This window comes from Marmota marmota, unplaced genomic scaffold, assembly GCF_001458135.2.
Source record: "Marmota marmota marmota unplaced genomic scaffold, marMar, whole genome shotgun sequence".
Taxonomy (NCBI): Eukaryota; Metazoa; Chordata; class Mammalia; order Rodentia; family Sciuridae; genus Marmota; species Marmota marmota.
The window spans coordinates 5,391,170-5,409,543 of NW_025999895.1; the positions used below are offsets into that span (position 1 = coordinate 5,391,170).

The window sequence follows — 18,374 nt, forward strand, 5'->3', positions numbered from 1 at the left end:
GCCTCGCGCTCTCCCTGCGCGCGTGACTCACGCTGGCCGCTGACGTCAGGCGTGCGCGCGCGGCGGGGGGGGCTCTACGTACGTGTAGTGCTGCGGTTTCTCGGGCTGTGCCTGCAGCACCTGAGCGGTAGCGGCCGGGGGCGCCGAGGAAGCTGCGGAGCCGCCGGGCCCGGGGCCCTTCGACATGGTCCTGTCTTCCTGCCTCTTCGCCGCTCCCCTTTTATTATTCAGTCTGCGCGGTCCGCGCCGAGGACCCAGTGCGCCTGCGCCGCGCCACGAGAACGTGAAGACCCCCCGCACAGCAGCAAGGGTTGCTGGGAGTTGTGGTCTTCCGCTCGGCCGAAATTTTACCGTCGGCAGAGGGTTGCTGCCAAAGCAAGGGACCACAATACCCAGGGGTCCATGCGGACGTGTCCCGGATGCTGAAGGCCCGCGAAGGCTTCTGGGAGTTGCAGTTCGGTCGCAGATCTCCTCTTCACCAGCGCGATTTCAGTTTAGTTGGGGATTCCTTCCTTGAAACTGAAGCCCCGAAAGTAGAGAGGGCCAAGAGACTTCTATGAAACCGTTCCAAGTGTAATTCCACTGCCAACGATGCAGTAATTACTTTGCTGCCGTACTTAGTACAGCTGGGGCATGGTTCTAATGCCGGCTTAGAGCAGTGCCCACAAGCAGGACTTAAGACTGTATTGTGGGTTCTTAGGGCTAGGCCTTTGTACTGCATCATCTGGAGTGGAGTCGGCCAGCGATTTTTTTCGTCCCTGCGGCGGGATTGACTTTAGAGGCATGAAAAGACTGCCTGCTGGAAGTCAGCTTGAGAAAATTTGCTAAGGAAGAGCTATATTATACAACACTGTGTCCGCCCGCACCTTTGCTAAGGCGCTTCATTAACATTTACCAACCCTGAAACCTGGAACTCCACCACCTACGTCCTTTCTCATCTGACACCTGGCCTGATCATCTTATATTAAAGGCCAAGGAGGAATTCAATCTTCGTCTAGAATAGTCTCGGGAACCCTGGCCAGTTGCACTTATGTTGAGAAGCATCAGAGTCCAGAGGAAAGGCTTGGGTTTGAGTAGGGGATGCGTCCTCTCTGGGCCACAGCCTTTTTACTTGGGAAAATATTTTTCTCTTCCCTATCTCCCACCAGTCAGGCAGAATAGTTCACTTTATAAAATAAACCAGTCTCCCCAAACCTGGGGATTGGATGTAAGGTTTAAAATGTTCTTCATAGATACTTTAACATTTGTGATGACTTTGTTTACCATGTTGAATCTATTTCAAATCCATATTTTTAGACTAATTTACATTTTTGATGGGATTATTCCAACTAATGATTGCCTCATTAAAAAAAAAAAGTCAATATCCTGGGCGGGGCAGGAGGGTAATGATAAATAGGAAAATTGTTAGTATTAAAGAACGAATGATACAGGTCTGGCTCAGTGGTGCACGTCTATAATCCTAGCAGCTCAGGAGGCTGAGACAGGAGGATCCCGAGTTCAAAGCCAGCCTCAGCAACCGGGTAAGAAACTCAGTAAGACCCTGTCTCTAAATAAAATACAAAATAGGGCTGGGGATGTAGCTGAGTGGCCGAGTGCCCCTGAGTACAGTCCCCAGTACACCCTCCCCACACACGCGCACACACACAAAATAACAAAAAAGGCAGAGAATGGTACTTCTTTATTTCTGAATAATCTCCTATCCGAATCCAAACTGTCAGTTTACAGAATTGAGAATCTGGCCAAGTCTATTGTGTAGCTACTAGGATCTCTTGAAGAGGAAAAATTCCAAAATGATGCAAGTTGTGTATTGCTTCAATCTTATGATTATATCCAAGTAATTATAATTGGTTTATATATTATCCCTAAAATTTCCAGGTATGCTGTCACTGCAGAAATACACTTCACTCCACTGCATTTTAAAATGATAGATATACACCAAGAGTTTCAAATTAATTCTAAATACTTGTAGAATTAAAAGATGATGTCATCCAAATTGCTTAATTTACAGAAGAGGAAACCGAAACCCAGAGAAGTTGAGTAACTTACTCAGCAAGTCAATGACAGAACAAGACCTAAGACCATAACCTGCACACTGCATCACATTTGCTGTTTTTTGTTTGCTCGAGGCAGTGGGATTAGAACTCAGGGTCTCACCTTGACTATAGGCAAAGGCTCTACCACTGAGCCACACCCCCAGCCCATTTGCTATTGTTTTTATTGTACTGCATAGACTTTTTTTAATGCTTATTTTTTAGTTTTAGGTGGATACAATACCTTTATTTTATTTTATGTGGTGCTGAGAATGGAACCCATTGCCTGACACGTGCTAGGCAAGTGCTCTACCCCTTCAGCCACAACCCCAGCCCATGCATAGACCTTTTTAATTCTGCATTTTCTGCATTGCTTGTTTTTCTCTAAATCAAGTTAGGAAAAAGAAAACCTGTATAAGTACTTTTCCACTAACCATGATGGATGAATGTACATCTATACCTTGTTTCTCCTAGAACAGGTTTTAGTTTCTAATAATTGGCAAAACAGTATGTGGGGGGGAATAACTGAACTGTCCTTCTCCTTAATAGCATGGAAATGACAGGGCTTGGAATCTCTTAGAAAAACCATAGAATGTAAAGAGGGGGGTCAGTTTAGGGGTTCATTCCTCCTCCAGGCCAAATAAGCCGTAAAAAAAAAAAAAGACATTTTTCCAATTGTATCCCAGAACATTTGACAGCCTCCTACATGGGTATAAAATAGTTCCATTTCCTAGCTTTTCACATGTTCTGAGAACAGAGTAAGCCTCCATCTTGAGTTTTCAGTATGACATGAATGAAATACTTTAATTATTTTCCTCTACCCCAAACTTTGAGCAGAAGGAGATGTTAAAGTTAGCTAAATTATCACATGGGAGTGCTGAGGTGTAAGTCAGTGGTAGAGCACTTGCCTAGCATGTATAAAGTCCCGTTATTTATTTATTTATTTTACAGCGTCGGGGGGGGGGGTGCTATGGATTGAACCCAGGGGCACTTGGCCACTGAGCCACATCCCCTGGCCTCAGTCCTCCTGTCTCAGTGTCCCTAGCTGTTGAGATTATAGGAGTGCTTTTTTCAACACAACCACACACACACAACCACACACACACATAATTATGTGTTTGGGTATATGATGATTAAATATATATTGTACATGTTAAGTTTAAGAGGGATGAAGCTGGGTGGGATGCCATGTCACATGCCTCTAATTCCAGCAACCTGGGAGATTGAAGCAAGAGGTTCACAGGTTTGAAGCCAGCCTCAGCAATTTAACAAGAATCTCAGCAATTTAGCAAGACCCTGTCTCAAAAAAGTAAAAAGGACTGGAACTATAGGTCAATTGTAATGTGCTCCTAGATTCAATCCCCAGTATAGGTAGAGGGAGGGGATTAAGAGGGTTGAAAAGCCAGGCATAGGGTGCATGCCTATAATCCCAGCAGCTCTAGAAGCTGAGGCAGGAGGATCACAAGTTCAAAGCCAGCCTCAGAAACAGCAAGGCATTAAGCATCTTAGTGAGACCCTGTCTCTAAATAAAATACAAAATAGGGCTGGAGATGTTGCTCAGTGGTTGAGTGCCCCTGAGTTCAATCCAGAGGTCTGACAAAATGAGAGGAATTTGGTAGCAGAGACTGGGCCAAAGATGTTTCTGTCATAGCTTTTAAAATTGTACAATGTTTCTACACTACTAAGCTGTTGGAGACCTTTGTTGTAGAGATATTTGTACTTAGGTATAATTCAACTGGTTTTATTCAACTGGTTCTGCTTTGTCTTTCCCTTTGGTATTGGGGATTAAACCTAGGGGTGCTTAACTACTAAGCTGGGTCCTCAGTCAATTTTTTTCTTTTAAACCTTTTTTTTTTTTTTTGGTACTGGGGACTGAAATCCAGGGCCCTTTACTATCATTGAGTGACAGTTGAGATACATCCCCAGCCCTTTTTGAGACAGCATCTCAGTAAATTGTTTAGGGCCTCACTAAATTGCTGAGGCTGGCCTCAAACTTGTGATCCTCCTACCTCAACCTCCTGAACTGCTGGGATTACAAGCATTCCAGCTTTTTTCCTTTAATCTTGAGATAGTCTTGCTAAATTGCCCAAGATGACATTGATCTTGTGATCCTCCTGCATTAGCCTCCCAAGTAGAGAGGATTATAGGCTTGTGCTACCATGCTTGGCAACTTTTTATTTATTTCATTATTTTAGTATGGAGGTTTGAACTCAGGGGCTCTCTACCACTGAACTACATCCTTAGCCTTTTTTATTTTTTTATCTTGGCACAGGGACTCTCTTAATTGCCAAGGCTGGTCTGAAATTAGAAGGTCCTCCTGTCTCAGCCTTCAGAGTTGCTGGGGTTACAGGTGTGTGCCACCATCCTGACCAGCAACAATTTTTGTTTTAATAATTTAAACTATTCGGGCTGGGGATGTGGCTCAAGCGGTAGCGCGCTCGCCTGGCATGCGTGCAGCCCGGGTTCGATCTTCAGCACCACATACAAACAAAGATGTTGTGTCCGCCAAATACTAAAAAATAAATATTAAAATTCTCTCTCTCACTCTCTCTTTAAAAAAAGATTTAAAAAAATAATAATTTAAACTATTCGATGAGTCAGAGTCAGAACTATGGAGTAGAATGCCTGAAGTTTTATTTCAACTTTTTTGGACTTTGGTTGGCTGGTCTTAACCTTAAGCCAGGTTTGGTATTTTATATATTTGCCTCTGAAGAAGTGAGTATTTCAGTCTATTCAAAGCATTTTGGCAAAGATAGAGGTTTGAATTCACAGGCGCTCTACCACTGAGCTACATCCTTAGCCTTTTTTATTTTTTATCTTGACACAGGGACTCTCTGAATTGCCAAGGCTGGTCTGAAATTAGAAGGTCCTACTGTCTCAGCCTCCAGAGTTGCTGGGATTACAGGTATGTGCCACCATCCTGACCAGCAGCAATTTTTGTTTTAATAATTTAAACTATTCAATGAATCAGAGTCAGAACTATGGAGTAGAATGCCTGAAGCTCTATTTCAATTTTTTGGGCTTTGCTTGGCTGGTCTTAACCTTAAGCCAGGTTTGGTATTTTATATATTTGCCTCTGAAGAACTGCGTATTTCAGTCTTTCAAAGCATTTAGACAAAGGTAAAGATTAGTGTTTTTACACATTTGTCATGTTCTTCTCAGATGTACTATCTGCCAGGTGTAGCATTAAACACAAGATCCCATATTTAGCTATCTTTTATTTATTCATTATTGATGCCAATTCTCTAACGGAATTATTTCCCTCCTGCTACAGTCATTTTGTGGAGGGAAATATGTTGCCAAGTTGGTCATTCCTCCTTTAAGTCACAAAATATTTTATGACAGCCTAAGTTAAACAAGACAGTACTTCTAACATCATTTATTGCTATTTGTTTCTTTGTATCTATTACCCCTCCCTGTCCCACCAAACTAAAATAACTGCTTGTTGGTTTAAAATGTACATGCATGAGTCAGGCGTCTAGTGGCTCACGCCTGTAAACCCAGGGAATCTGGAAGCTGAGGCATGAGGATCATAAGTTCAAGGTCAGCCTCAGCAATTTGGCAAGATCCTAAGCAACTGAGTAAGCCCTTGTCTCAAAAAATTAAAAGGGTTTGCGGATGTACCACAGCGGTAAAGGGCCTCTGGGTTTAATTCCCAATAACAACAACAACAAAAAAAAAAGCATTATTTGTGATATATAAAATACTGTACTTGATAGCATGACAGTTCCAATTCTAGCACTGTGTATTTAAACGATCAAAATGTTATTGAAAAGTAAATAATCTGGGGGATATATTTTGGTTTACATTAGAAAATATTTACAAAAAATCTGTTAAAATAACTTCTTCACTTCCTCCTTGCATCAGCTAGATGCAAACAAGTTAGTGCCTGCCCATCCGGATCTTCTTAAATCGTGATAGGGACCAATGCAGTTCATTTGCATTGACTTTCTATTGTGGAGCTTTGGAACCAAGGGAAGGATCCAAACATAGCTCCATTTTATCCAATCAGAAGAGCCGCTTAGTGCTATACTCTGATTCGTCCATTCCTCTTTTCATCTATCCAATCAAGAGGCAACTTTAACAGCCAATCAGAGGCCTAAATATCCGCCAATCACGGAACGGGGCCGAAGCACAGCCTTTGTGTCGGGGGTTGTCAGCGCGTCGGCGAAAGGGCCCGCCAATAGAAAAAGCCGTTGGTGTATGCAAATAAGGGCCCTATGACGCAGAGACGCAGCGTGAAGCGTGGGTATAAAAGCAGAAGCGCCGGGGGGGTTTGGAGCGCAGAGCGGTTTGGTCGTACGTTGGAGTAGTATCGTTGTTTTGCTCCGCAGCTGCAGGTCTTCACTGGGCAGCAGCTCGGCGCGGCGGTCGGAGAAGCGGCCTAAGATTTCGGCGTTGGGTAAGCGTTCGCGGGGTTAGTGGTGACTGCCGGCCCCTCCAGCCGTTGATGCCACGGGCCGCGGCCGTTGAGAGCCCACTGCCAGCCAGCGGGGGCTGCTCGGGCGCCTGTCTCCTTGGGCTTCGCCCCGGAACCTTCTTTACACCTCCTTCCCGGTGGTGATTCAGAGGTCCGGAGGCCGGGTTCCGGGCAGCCAAGCCTCCGCCCGCCGCGGGCGGGAAGTGACTCCTCCCCGCGGCCCCCCCTCCCGGGGGAGGCCGCCACTGCTCGCAGCCTGAGTCATTAGGGGAGGGGGAGGAGGCGGTGGCGGCTGCGGCCCTCGGCCATCTGCCGCCGCAAGGTGGGGCGCAGAGGCGGGAGGGCTCGCGGACGCGCGGAGCCCACGGCGCCCGTCGCCACCTCCCTGGGGGCTGGGCGGGAGGATCTCGCGGCCTCAAATCCACTCTGCATCCTAGGTAGGAGAAAATGGCCCGAACCAAGCAGACCGCGCGTAAGTCCACTGGTGGGAAAGCCCCCCGCAAACAGCTGGCCACCAAGGCTGCCAGGAAAAGCGCCCCCTCTACCGGCGGGGTGAAGAAACCTCATCGCTACAGGTAGGCAGGCAGCCGGAGAACAATGACTTGGCGGTGGGCAACTGTGCGCTGGGCGGCAGCGCGCCGAGGCTCCGCCATGTCCTCTTACACACTCCTGTTCGCTTCAGGCCCGGGACTGTGGCTCTTCGAGAGATTCGTCGTTACCAGAAGTCGACCGAGCTTCTCATCCGGAAGTTGCCTTTCCAGAGATTGGTGAGAGAGATCGCCCAGGATTTCAAAACCGACTTGAGGTTTCAGAGTGCAGCCATTGGCGCCCTTCAGGTAAGGGGACGGGCTCTGTAGTATGGGGGAGGGCTGCGTGGCTTCTCCTGGAGGGAAGTTAATAGTGTGGCTCTTGTCCTCAACAGGAGGCTAGTGAAGCGTACCTGGTGGGTTTATTTGAAGATACTAATCTGTGTGCCATCCACGCTAAGAGAGTCACCATCATGCCCAAAGACATCCAGTTGGCTCGCCGGATACGGGGAGAGAGAGCTTAAGTGAAGGCAGTTTTTATGGCGTTTTGTAGTAAATTCTGTAAAATACTTTGGTTTAATTTGTGACTTTTTTTGTAAGAAATTGTTTATAATATGTTGCATTTGTACTTAAGTCATTCCATCTTTCACTCAGGATGAATGCGAAAAGTGACTGTTCACAGACCTCAGTGATGTGAGCACTGTTGCTCAGGAGTGACAAGTTGCTAATATGCAGAAGGGATGGGTGATATTTCTTGCTTCTCATGATGCATGTTTCTGTATGTTAATGACTTGTTGGGTAGTTATTAAGGTACTAGAATTGATAAATGTGTACAGGGTCCTTTTGCAATAAAACTGGTTATGACTTGATCCAAGTGTTTAACAATTGGGGCTGTTAAGTCTGACCATACATCACTGTGATAGAATGCGGGCTTTTTCAAGGGTGAAGATACAAGTCTTAACCACAGTGTAACTTAGTTTCCTAAAAAAAAAAAAAAAAAAAAAAAAAAAAAAAAAGAAAANCTTAGTTTCCTAAAAAAAAAAAAAAAAAAAAAAGGAAAAAAAAAGAAAAGAAAAAAAGTAAACCTGGCAGCTATAGAATACACTATGTGCATTTATAATAGCTATTTTATATATTGTAGTGTCAACATTTTTAAATTAAATGTTTTACATTCACAAGTGGTGGGGAGTCTTGTCATTAAGGTGTGTATAATTTAGAGTCCAGTTGGTTTTCTCCTAACTAGAGACTGCACTTGTTTTCATAGTAGTAAAATGCTGTGTGTAATATACCTTGCATAAGTCCTCATTCTACCACATGTTAACTAACCCTCTAGCTGATAATGCAAACACTAACTGGGGGATTTTATTTATAAGGGCTCTAGAATAAAATAACAAGTTATTCACACCAGCATCATCTGTTAACTAATATTCTATCTAGTTTAGCTTTTCATAGTGTTGTGGTTGGTTTTAAATCTAGGTTTTCTTCTAAGAGGAAATAATATCAAGGGTTGGTTCTTTACCTTATGGAGTTTAGTGTCGGGGAGGAGCAGGCAGCTCCAGGTTTATTGGATCTCTGCAAATTACGATGGTGTTGGGATAGATTACATCTGGTTATTTACTGTCCTGGGAAAATCCCTTTTATATAAGAGATGGCCTTCCAAGTGGTTTTTAAATTTATCCTTTATTGAGGTTTTTAGGTCAATTATGTATGTTGACTAAATTTACAAATAAACTTGTTTATTCAACTAAGTGTCAAAAACCTAAATTGAATGTTATAGAACCTTAATATGTCCATAACTTAAATTCTACACATTTTAAAAGTTTGAGCTTTATTTCAGCTCTTGCTTGGTAGATGAACCTTTTATTTACAAAGAAAGCATGTAAAACTGCCCTTAGATCTATAAAAATTCCCTGATGTAGCTCAGTAATAGAATGTGTCTAGCATGCAGGAAGGCCTTGGTTTTGATCTCCAGCACCTGTGCAAAAGAATACTGCTATATTTTGTACCATGGGCTTTTATAGCAAAGTATGTTAATAGCTTTACCCCATCCCCATAATGTTAACAAAGTAAAATTAAGTTGCATTTATTAGGGAAGTTCTTGTTAAAGTTGTAGGGCTTGCGTTTGGGGTTTATTCCATGCATCTCTTTTTGGAGCAGGCTTAGAAACCATTTTAAACAAATCTACAAGGTGTGGAATTGTCAAAGCTGTTTTCAGCAGCATGGAACAAGTCTTGAGCAATGAGGGCTGCTTGCAAGGCATAATGCATGAATGTCAGCAAGACTTGACCTCGAAAGCCACCCCTTTAAAGCATTCCAATGAAGCTAGTAGCTATATAGAAGTTCTTGCTCTACTAAAGTTTGGATTAATTTCTGATTTTGAAGTGCTTGAAAGAGGTAAGATGCTGTGTGGTTGCTTATCCAGCTTTCAACTAGGTTTTTTTTTTTTTTTTGACAAAGTCCCATCTGAACCAGATCTGGAACCAGGCATACTTACTAATTCTGAGAATTTCCTTATGTGCTTCTGAACAAGACAAATACTAAGCATTGGAGTGTTCCCAAAAGTGGCAGCAACTAAAAGGCAGAGAAACAGCCACAGGAATGGGGAGAGTAAGCTTGCTGAATTGATGGATAATCCAAGTGGGTGACAATATTGAGCCTTCTCATCAGTCTTGAAGTCTCTTGGAGAAGGCTTGGGCAGGCTAGAAGGTACTGCTGAAACAGCTCTATGTGGACTTCCACACTTGGACACAACCTAGAAGATATTTTTTGATTCTAGGAACTTGCTCTTACAGCATGTCCCTGGATAAGAGTAATGGATCAGAATATGTAAGGAGGAAAGCATAGTTGAAGCTGATGGTGTAACCTGTGCCCTTGATGGATGAGACAAAAATAAAAGTTTTTTTTTTTTAAGTTTTGAGATTTTTCTCCTTTTGTTAATGGTTTTCATTTCAATAATTGTTTCACAAAAGGGAATTATCTGGAGAGCCTTGCCTTTCTGATGTCAGTGGGAGAGTCGGGGAGGGGAGCACACTAGGGGCAGAACTGGAAAAATGATACTTGTCAGACCTTTGCTCAGGATAGTGCTAATTTATTCCTGTAGAACTGTTGTATAAATGGTGCCTACGTTTCCTAACAACTCCAATTTGGCAAATTACATGGCCATCATTCTTACAGCTTGGTGATGTGTGCAGGGGGAACCCAGTGAACCATCTAAGGACAGATAAACTGGAAACTGAGTTCAAAGTGTTTGCCCCTTTACCCTTGTTAGTTGTAAGACATTTGTCTCTCATATCTACTTCGTGCATGTTCAGTTGGTCTTCGATTAAGCAAGGGTATTTTACCTAGAAACATGGACCTAGGTGTCCAACAGGAGTAACTTGGGTAAATGGGGGAAAGAGGAGGTTTTATTTTGTGGCCTTTGCATCCTAGGTAAGTGCTCCAATGAACTATTCCCTCACTGCCTAAGCTTGGCTCATGTCAGATTTCCCAACAGCCGTCTCTGTTGCTGCTGCTGCCTCTGCCTGGTGTCAGGAGTCAGGGCTGGAGCAGTTGGAAAGCAGAACCTTATTGAAGCATCATGAATTAGAGCTGCACAGGGAGGAACAGGGTGAAACAGCCACTGCCATTGCATCAGAGGCTGATCTTCAGCTTCTCTAGGATGGTCCCAGCCTTTGTATTTTGGGATCCAAGCCTCTGGCCAACCTAGCCCACCCCAACCCCCACCCCCAGCAGAGGGGATAGGTGAGTTTCTACTCCCCCTTCTGCAGCTGTTGTCTTATTGGGAGTGATATGGTTCACTGGGCATGAAAGTCTTGAAGTCCCCACACTCTTGGCATTCTGTTGTCTGCCCCCCTACCCTCAACATTTTTGGGGGATGGAAGCATTTCAGTTACCGAAGGAATTAATGCCTACTCCCTGTGTGTCAGCCAGCCCGTGACTGCTCCTTACCTAGGGTCCTTGTAGCTGCTGCTTCCCCTCACCCAGTGGTGCTCCTACTTGCCCCTCACCATAGGCATTCCTCAGGGAGATGCCCTCAACTTAAGGATGTTGCAGCCTGCACTTTTCCATCTAGCCTGGCTTGGCTTTTGGCCAGCAATTTCAGCGCACACAGCCTTCCAGTTACCTTCCCAAGAGCAAGGCCCTTATCTGTTGCCAACCCAAATTCCACAACACTCTCAACCTCGGGGTGCCTCACAGGCAATTTGGGTCAGTTGGCTGCTGTTTTGACTTTGTTACCCCTTCATCAGCATGTCTAAGGAATGAGGAAGGTGTTGAGTTTATGGATTGAGGGCTATGCAGTGAGGAGGGGCCAGAGGATTCCTGTTTCTGTTCTCTGGTCCTATCCACCAGTCCCTGGAAGTCTCACCCTGTGGTATCACCATTACTCCAAGCAAAGAGCCACAGAACTTCCATGTGATGTGTGTACCAGCCTATCATCCTCTCCTGAACATCATGCTGAGAGTCCAGTGGGGGTTAATTTTGCAGGTTAGACACACCTAGGAGGAACACCCCTTACCACACTTAATCAATTCCCCTTCCCTTTGGAAGAAGCTAAGAGGTTCTGCAGTTACATCCTACTGGGAAAGCAAAAAAGAGGTGGCTTCAGTGAGGTGTGGTAGGTCCTGGAGAGGCTAAAAAGCCACATGTGATCTAGAAAGGGATGCAGAGGAAGGAACACAGAGATCTTTTCACCAGAAACTGCCAACTCTTATCTAGGATCCTGCAGTTCCAGGAATACACAATAGGATGGAAAGTAGGCAGAAAGGGACAGGTCCATCTCAGACGCTACAACTAGACCCTGGGAAGGAGCAGCAAGTGGGCTGCATGCTTAGGGCAGATGGCCTAAGATCCCCTGAGGGGATCTATGTGAGGGACTGCATGTCCTCATGGAGATGGTAGTTGGGCTCCTTTAACCCCTACTCCCTTTCTACTGCCTCTGGTGGACACAGCTGGCAGGATTTTCTATTAAACTTCTCACTGCTTTGCACTGAGCTATCAAGTAGAGGTGGCAGGATGGGTTTGGGCCCAAGACCATCATGGGCCCCAGCCTCATTCTTTAGCCTCCAACTAATCTCAGTCCTCCTGCCCATCTCCAGTGGCCTGGGGCAGCTGCAGTGCCAGCTGCAGCTTTCTGGCCAGTGCAAGGGGCCAGAAGAGAGAAGCAGCCCTGAGCTGTTAGCCACATGAGTCTAGACTTGCCTCCTGGCTATCAACAGGTTTGGTCATCAGCCTACAGGGTAGAAACTTCAGGGACAGAGTGGGAGCACCAAATAAAGAGAAGGCCTGGAGCTTGTTCTCCGAGCAGGGGAATCTGAATCTTGGAAAGACAAAGAAAGTTGAGGTTCCAAAGGCAGGCACTGAATTCTTGCCTGCTCCAGAGTCAAGCCTGGTACACAGCAGAGGCTCAAGAGTGTTTGCTGACCAAACCAAATGGCCCTGGCAGCCCCACTGCACAGCTGGCTGGCTCTTCTGGCATGGATAGCAAAGAATCAGTCTGGTTCCCAAGAGCTTTGGTTACTTGCCTGGCTTCCACCTGGGGAGTGTCCCATGTAGGAAGTGTGGGGCTCCAATGGTCTGGGAGAGCAGCTAATATCTTCTGTCCCCCACTGAGAAAAGACTTAAGCTTTATATCCTGGCACTTTTGCAGGCAGAGGATGGCAGAGTCAAGGCTGCAGCAGTCTAGTGTACTCATGGGGATGTGATGGTGGCTGAGAGAGTGGGCCTAGGGTTAGGCAGCAGGAGTTCAAGTCTCAGTTCCTCCACTTTTCTTTTTTTTCTGTACTGGGATTTGAACCCAGGGGCACTTTATCACTGAGCCACATCCCCAGCCTCCCAGCCCCTTTTTTTGTTTTGAGACAGGGAGAGTCTCACTAAGTTTGCTAAGTTGCTAAGGTTGGCTTCAAACTTGCCATCATCCTGCCTCAGCTTCCTGAGTTGCTGGGATTACAAGTGTGCACCACCACACCTGGCTCAGTTCTTCTTGGATGAGTTCCTGAACTTATTTGTGCTGCTTTTCTTCATCTATAAAATGAGAGTAATAAAAATATCTATCCAATATACTAGTAAGAATTTAATAAAACAATCCTTGCAAAACTCAAGATACATAAGCTCTAGGGGTGATTATGAAGACACTTGACTACAGAAATCCAGGGCACCAATTAATCAAAACAGACATTAGTGATAAACAACCAGTAGTGCCCTGAAGGTGCATTCTGGCTAGACCTGCATTCTGAGGTCTGAATTGACATGTGCCCAATGTCAGTATTATCAGTGCTATAGAAACTGTCACCATTAATATCTCAGAAGGGCAAAGGGAGCTCAAATCAGGAAATGGATTAATCCTCTGGAAACCACAAAAAGAACCTCCCAGAATGGGTGAGATAGTGGGCCATCTGCTAAAAGCAAACATTTTCAGGGAGATTCATTTGGGAGATGTGGACCCAAGTCTCACCAGGGAACCTAGGCTGTGCTTGCAATGGAGAAACCACAGCTGTATCAAGCATATGCCTTCCCTGAATGAAAAAAGACCAAGTCCCTTGAGGAGGGCCCACAGGGTGAGAGTCTGGCTTTGATTTGGGAGATAGAAATGACTCTCAGAGAAGAGGCATCCTTGGAGTGCCTGTCCTCCATGGGGACCCTTAGCAACAACATTTTTTGGCAACCTCTAGGCCTGCCTAGACCACCAGAACCCTGGCTGGTGTGGATGATATCCCCACCCCCAACACCTTGTAGTGGACGCTTCCAGGAATTTGATCAGATTATCATAACAGACATTAGTGATAAACAACCAGTGCTGGCTGTGCTGATAAGATCTTTGGCTAACAGAGCAGAGGACAGACCTTAGGGTGCAATGTCCCCATGGTAGTGCCATCTCTCCCCAGTCCTAGGACATCTGGCCAGCAAATGGGAGGGAAGGTCAGATGTCAAAGCAGAGTTCCTTCTGAACTAATTTCCTGTAACAAGCTAGATAGGATTCAAAAAAGGGAGTATGGTTGGGATGTAGCTTAATCGTAAAGACTTGCCCACTAGCATGCTGAGGCCCTGGGTTCCATCCCCAGCACCACAAAAAGAAAAAAAAAAAAAAGGAAAGCAAACACATCTCCAAGATAAAAATCAATGTTTCAGAGTCCATTTCAAACACACAGGAGCCCTTCTCCTTAGGCCAAATCAAGTTTCTCCAAGAAAAACTGAAACAATACAAATTAAGATGGAGCCCAATGGGCATGTTTTCAATACCAAGTAAAAGTGAAGGTGTGGATTTCAAAGCATCACACTCCTTCCTCTCCTTCTCAGAAAGCTATACTCCTCCATCTAAGCATTTATCTCAATCACAGGAGGTCAGATTTGTGGTGTCTTTCTCAATCAGATGGTGGGAGCCTGAGATGTTTTATCATTCTGGCCAGTGGCACACAGTAGTGTGTGTGTGTGTGTGTGTGTGTGTGTGTGTTACTGAGGATGGAGCACAGGGCCGCATGCATGCCAGGTAAGTGCTTCACCAGTGAGCTATCCCTATTTGTTTTTTTTTTTTTTTTTTAAAGAAAGAGTGGGAGAGAGAGAGAGAGAGAATTTTTTAATATCTATTTTCCAATTCTCGGCAGACACAACATCTTTGTCTGTATGTGGTGCTGAGGATCGAACCCGGGCCGCACGCATGCCAGGCGAGCGCGCTACCGCTTGAGCCACATCCCCAGCCCTTTTTTTTTCTTTCTAAGTGCTAGGAATTAAACCCAGGGGTTCATGCATGCTAGGAAAGTGCCCCACTAACATGCTATGTCTCCAGGCCCTCATTCCTATTTCTTTTTCTTTTTTTGTTTAATGTAACAGTTTTAAAAAATTAAGTTGTAGATGGACACAATATCTTTATTTTATTTATTTTTATATGGTGCTGAGTATCAAACCCAGTGCCTCACACATGCCAGGCAAGTGCTGTATCACTGAGCCACAAACCCAGCCCCCCTATTCCTATTTTTAAAAACAGCTTTATTGAGATATAGTACACATACTATACAAATTCACCCTTTATTTATTTATTTCTGTGGTGCTGAGGATTGAGTTCAGGGCCTCATACTAAGCACACATTCTATCACTAAGCTCCACCCACAGGCCATGCCCCCCCCTTTTTAAAAAATATATATATATTTTAGTTGTAGATGGACACAATACCTTTTATTTTATTTATCTTTATGTGGTGCTGAGGATGGAATCCAGTGCCCCATGCATGCAAGGCAAGCACTCTACCACTGAGCCACACCCCCAGCCCCAGGCCATGCCCCTTTTTAAAGTCAGTTCTTTTCAGCTGAGCATGGTGATACACACCTGTAATTCCAGCAACTCAGAAGCCTAAGGCAGGAAACTCCGTAAGTCTGAGGCCTGTCTGGGCAACTTAGTAAGACTATCTCAACATAAAAAATAAAAAAGGGCTAGGTATGTAGCTCAATGGTAAAGTGTCTCCGGGTTCAATCTCTAGTTGTTTTCTTTTTTTAATTTTTTTTTTTAATTTACTTTTTAGTTGTACACAATACCTTTATTTTGTTTATTTTTATGTGGTGTTGAGGATCGAACCCAGGGCCTCGCACATGCCAAACGCTCTACTGCTGGAGCCACAACCCCAGCCCCCCTAGTTGTTTTTTTAATTTAATTTTTTACCAATTTATTTATTTTTGTGGTACTGGGGATTGATCCCATGGGTGCTGTATCACTGAGCTACATTCTCAGTCCTTTTTATTTCTTTTTGGTACCAAGGAATGAACACAGGGTCTCTGAAACACTGAGTGCACCCCCACCCTTTTTTGTATTTTTACTTAAGGATAGGGTCTTGCTAAATTGCTGAGGCTATCTTTGAACTCACAATCCTCCTGCCTCAGCCTCCCGAGCCACTGTGATTACAGGATTACAGACGGGTACCACCAGACCTGATTTATTTATATTTTAAGATGGGGCTTCATTAGGTTGCCCATGCTAGCCTTGAATTCCTGGGCTGGAAAGATTCTCCTGCTACAGCTTCCCAAGCTATTGGGATTACAGGCATGTGCCCACCACACCTGGAAAAAAGTATTTAATTTTTGATGAAGTACAATTTATCTATTTTTCTTAGTCACTTGTACCTTTGGTTTCATATCTAAAAACCATTGCTTGCTGGGCTGTAGCTCAGTGGCAGAGCACTTGCCTAGTATGTGTGGGGCCCTGAGTTCAATCCTCAGCGGCACATAAAAATAAATAAAATAAAGGTATTGTATCCATCTAAAAATTTATAAAATAAAAAATTTGTTTAAATTGCCTAACTAAAGGTCACACAGGGTGTGTGTATGGGGGGCATTTTCCTCATGCATGCTGGGCAAGCGCTCTGCCACTGAACTCCATTCCCAACTGCCTTTTTTTTTATATATATATGTGGGCACAATATCTTTATTTTATTATTTTATTTATATGTGGTGCTGAGGATCAAACCCAGTGCCTCATGCATGATAGGTGAGTGCTCTACCACTGGGCCCCAACCCCAGCTCCAGCCCAGGCCTTTTTTTTTTTTTTTAATGCAGAATCAAACCCAGGGCCTTGCACTTGCTAAGAACATCCTTTACCATTGAGCTACACCCCAGCGCCAGAGTTGCCTTTTTTTTTTTTTTGATGTAGGTGTTACTGGGCATCGAACCCAGAGGCACTTTACCCTAAACTACACCCCAAACCCTGGCCACTCGCATGCCAGATGATCGAGCGACCGCTTGAGCCACATCCCCAGCCCCCAAACCTTTTGTTTTTAAGACAAGATCTCATTAAATTGTTCAGGGTCTCCTAAATGCTGAGTATGTCTTTGAACTTGTGATCCTCCTGCTTCAGCCTCCTCAGTTGATGGGATTACAGGCCTGTACTACCAGGCTGGCCAGAGCTGCCTTTTAAAAACAAAACAAAACAAAAAAACAAGGGGGTGCTTAACCACTTAGCTACATCCAGTGCTTGCTCTCATTCTCTTTCTTTTAATATTTTTAGTTGTGGATGGACACAATACCTTTATTTTACTTTTATGTGCTGCTGAGAATTGAATCCAGTGCCTCACACATGATAGGCAAGCACTCTACTACAAGCCACAAGGCCAGCCCCTCTTTCCCCGTCAGCCTCCTGAGAAGCTCCTTTTATGAGCTCCTTTTCTCCTGGGATTACAGGTGTGCCTTTTTGGTGGTGCTGGGGAATGAACCCAGGGCCTTGTGCATGAGAGGCAAGCACTCTACCAACTGAGCTATATCCTCAGCCCTCGATCTGCCTTTTTTCTTTTTTTAATTTTTTAAGTTGTAATTGGACACAATACCTTTATTTTATTTATTTTTATGTGGTGCTGAGCATCGAAACCAGCACTCTACTGCTGAGCCACAACCCTAGCCCTCGAGCAGCCTTTTGAATGCAGTTCTCTACTCTGAGCAAACCACTCAGCAGGCCCCAAGCTATATCCCTGGCCACAGTGCCCCGTCCACACACCATATGCACATACAGGGCAGGCAGGTGTGAACAGGCATCCCGGCAATGCGTTTGAGACCAAGGCTTCGGGGTGAGGAAGCATCTCCTGGGGCCCACAGTGCGACCTACCTTAGCAGCAGCAGTTGGTTGGTACTTCAAGGAGGGGCTGGGCCATGGCTATCCTCCTTCAGTCGTCCATTGCTAGGGACTTGGATGGGTCCACCCTAGAAAAGGAGCTTGTAAAAAAACGACTTCCTACCAAACTTGCCTAATTGTGTCTCTACACTGTGTGCCACTATTAGAAACCCATGACTTCTCATAGCTCCTGCCCCTGAAGCCCTCGGAGATGCCTTTGGGAATCCAGGTTTGCCGACTGCCATCTCCATTGCTCTGGCTGTGTGTTGGTGGAGGTTAGATGGTGACCCATCAACAATCGCCAGGGTAGGGAAGGGCTGTTCAGATCTTTCAGTTGTGCAAAGTGCCACTTAAGGCCATATTCATTCACACGGTCGTCATTGGTTTTCCCCAAAGTCCAGAGAGAAGGACATCATCGGGGACATAGAATCCCACTCGGATTCACGCATTTCTGGTGTTTGTCACCTGCGCCCGCCAGGGCTGGGAGCACAGCACAGCAGGTGGATTCGGTCGCACTCCGCGGGCGGGGGCGGGGCCGAGCGATCCGGGGGCGGGGCGTCGGGCAGGAATGCGAGGCTCCACCCCCAGCATCCCGCGCTGCGGCGCGCCGAACTGCAGACCAGCGTTATGGCTGCTTCCAGACCGCCCCAGGTCCAGGAGCTGCTGGCCGAGGCCCGACGAGCCTTCCGCGAGGAGTTCGGGGCCGAGCCCGAGCTGGCCCGTGTCGGCGCCGGGCCGCGTCAACCTCATCGGGGAACACACGGACTACAACCAGGGCCTGGTGTTGCCTATGGTGAGAGGCTGCGCAGGGGGAGC

General features: G+C 45.4%; 3 protein-coding genes across 5 annotated transcripts in view; 2 read left to right on the forward strand and 1 right to left on the reverse strand.

Moving 5' to 3' along the window:
• Positions 1-273, reverse strand: part of Unk (unk zinc finger) — a 33,884-nt gene extending 33,611 nt beyond the window's left edge. Inside the window, exon 1 of one of the 3 annotated variants that reach the window (XM_015504174.2) lies at positions 83-273. In XM_015504174.2, coding sequence (XP_015359660.1) covers positions 83-186 — 104 coding nt within the window. In that variant the 5' untranslated portion in view covers positions 187-273. The remainder of the gene's footprint in view (positions 1-82) is intronic. The other 2 variants (XM_048797852.1, XM_048797851.1) reach the window with 2 other exon arrangements.
• A 6,006-nt stretch (positions 274-6,279) lies between these two features.
• On the forward strand, positions 6,280-7,846 carry LOC107157771 (histone H3.3A). The gene is made up of 4 exons (XM_015504175.2): positions 6,280-6,436; positions 6,892-7,025; positions 7,133-7,286; positions 7,373-7,846. The coding sequence occupies exons 2-4, from the start codon at positions 6,898-6,900 to the stop codon at positions 7,499-7,501; spliced, it is 411 nt and encodes a 136-aa protein (XP_015359661.1). The 5' UTR covers positions 6,280-6,436; positions 6,892-6,897; the 3' UTR covers positions 7,502-7,846.
• A 10,324-nt stretch (positions 7,847-18,170) lies between these two features.
• Positions 18,171-18,374, forward strand: part of Galk1 (galactokinase 1) — a 4,537-nt gene continuing 4,333 nt past the window's right edge. Inside the window, 2 exon segments of the mRNA XM_015504179.2 lie at positions 18,171-18,278; positions 18,280-18,351. Of these exon segments, the coding sequence (XP_015359665.1) occupies positions 18,186-18,278; positions 18,280-18,351 (165 nt within the window). The 5' untranslated portion in view covers positions 18,171-18,185.

Excerpts from the sequence above, each read along its gene's own strand:
- LOC107157771 (XM_015504175.2), top strand. The coding sequence starts at position 6,898 with ATGGCCCGAACCAAGCAGACCGCGCGTAAGTCCACTGGTGGGAAAGCC. Across the intron at positions 7,026-7,132 it reads AAGAAACCTCATCGCTACAG|GCCCGGGACTGTGGCTCTTC; the intron begins GTAGGCAGGCAG and ends TGTTCGCTTCAG. Across the intron at positions 7,287-7,372 it reads CAGCCATTGGCGCCCTTCAG|GAGGCTAGTGAAGCGTACCT; the intron begins GTAAGGGGACGG and ends TGTCCTCAACAG.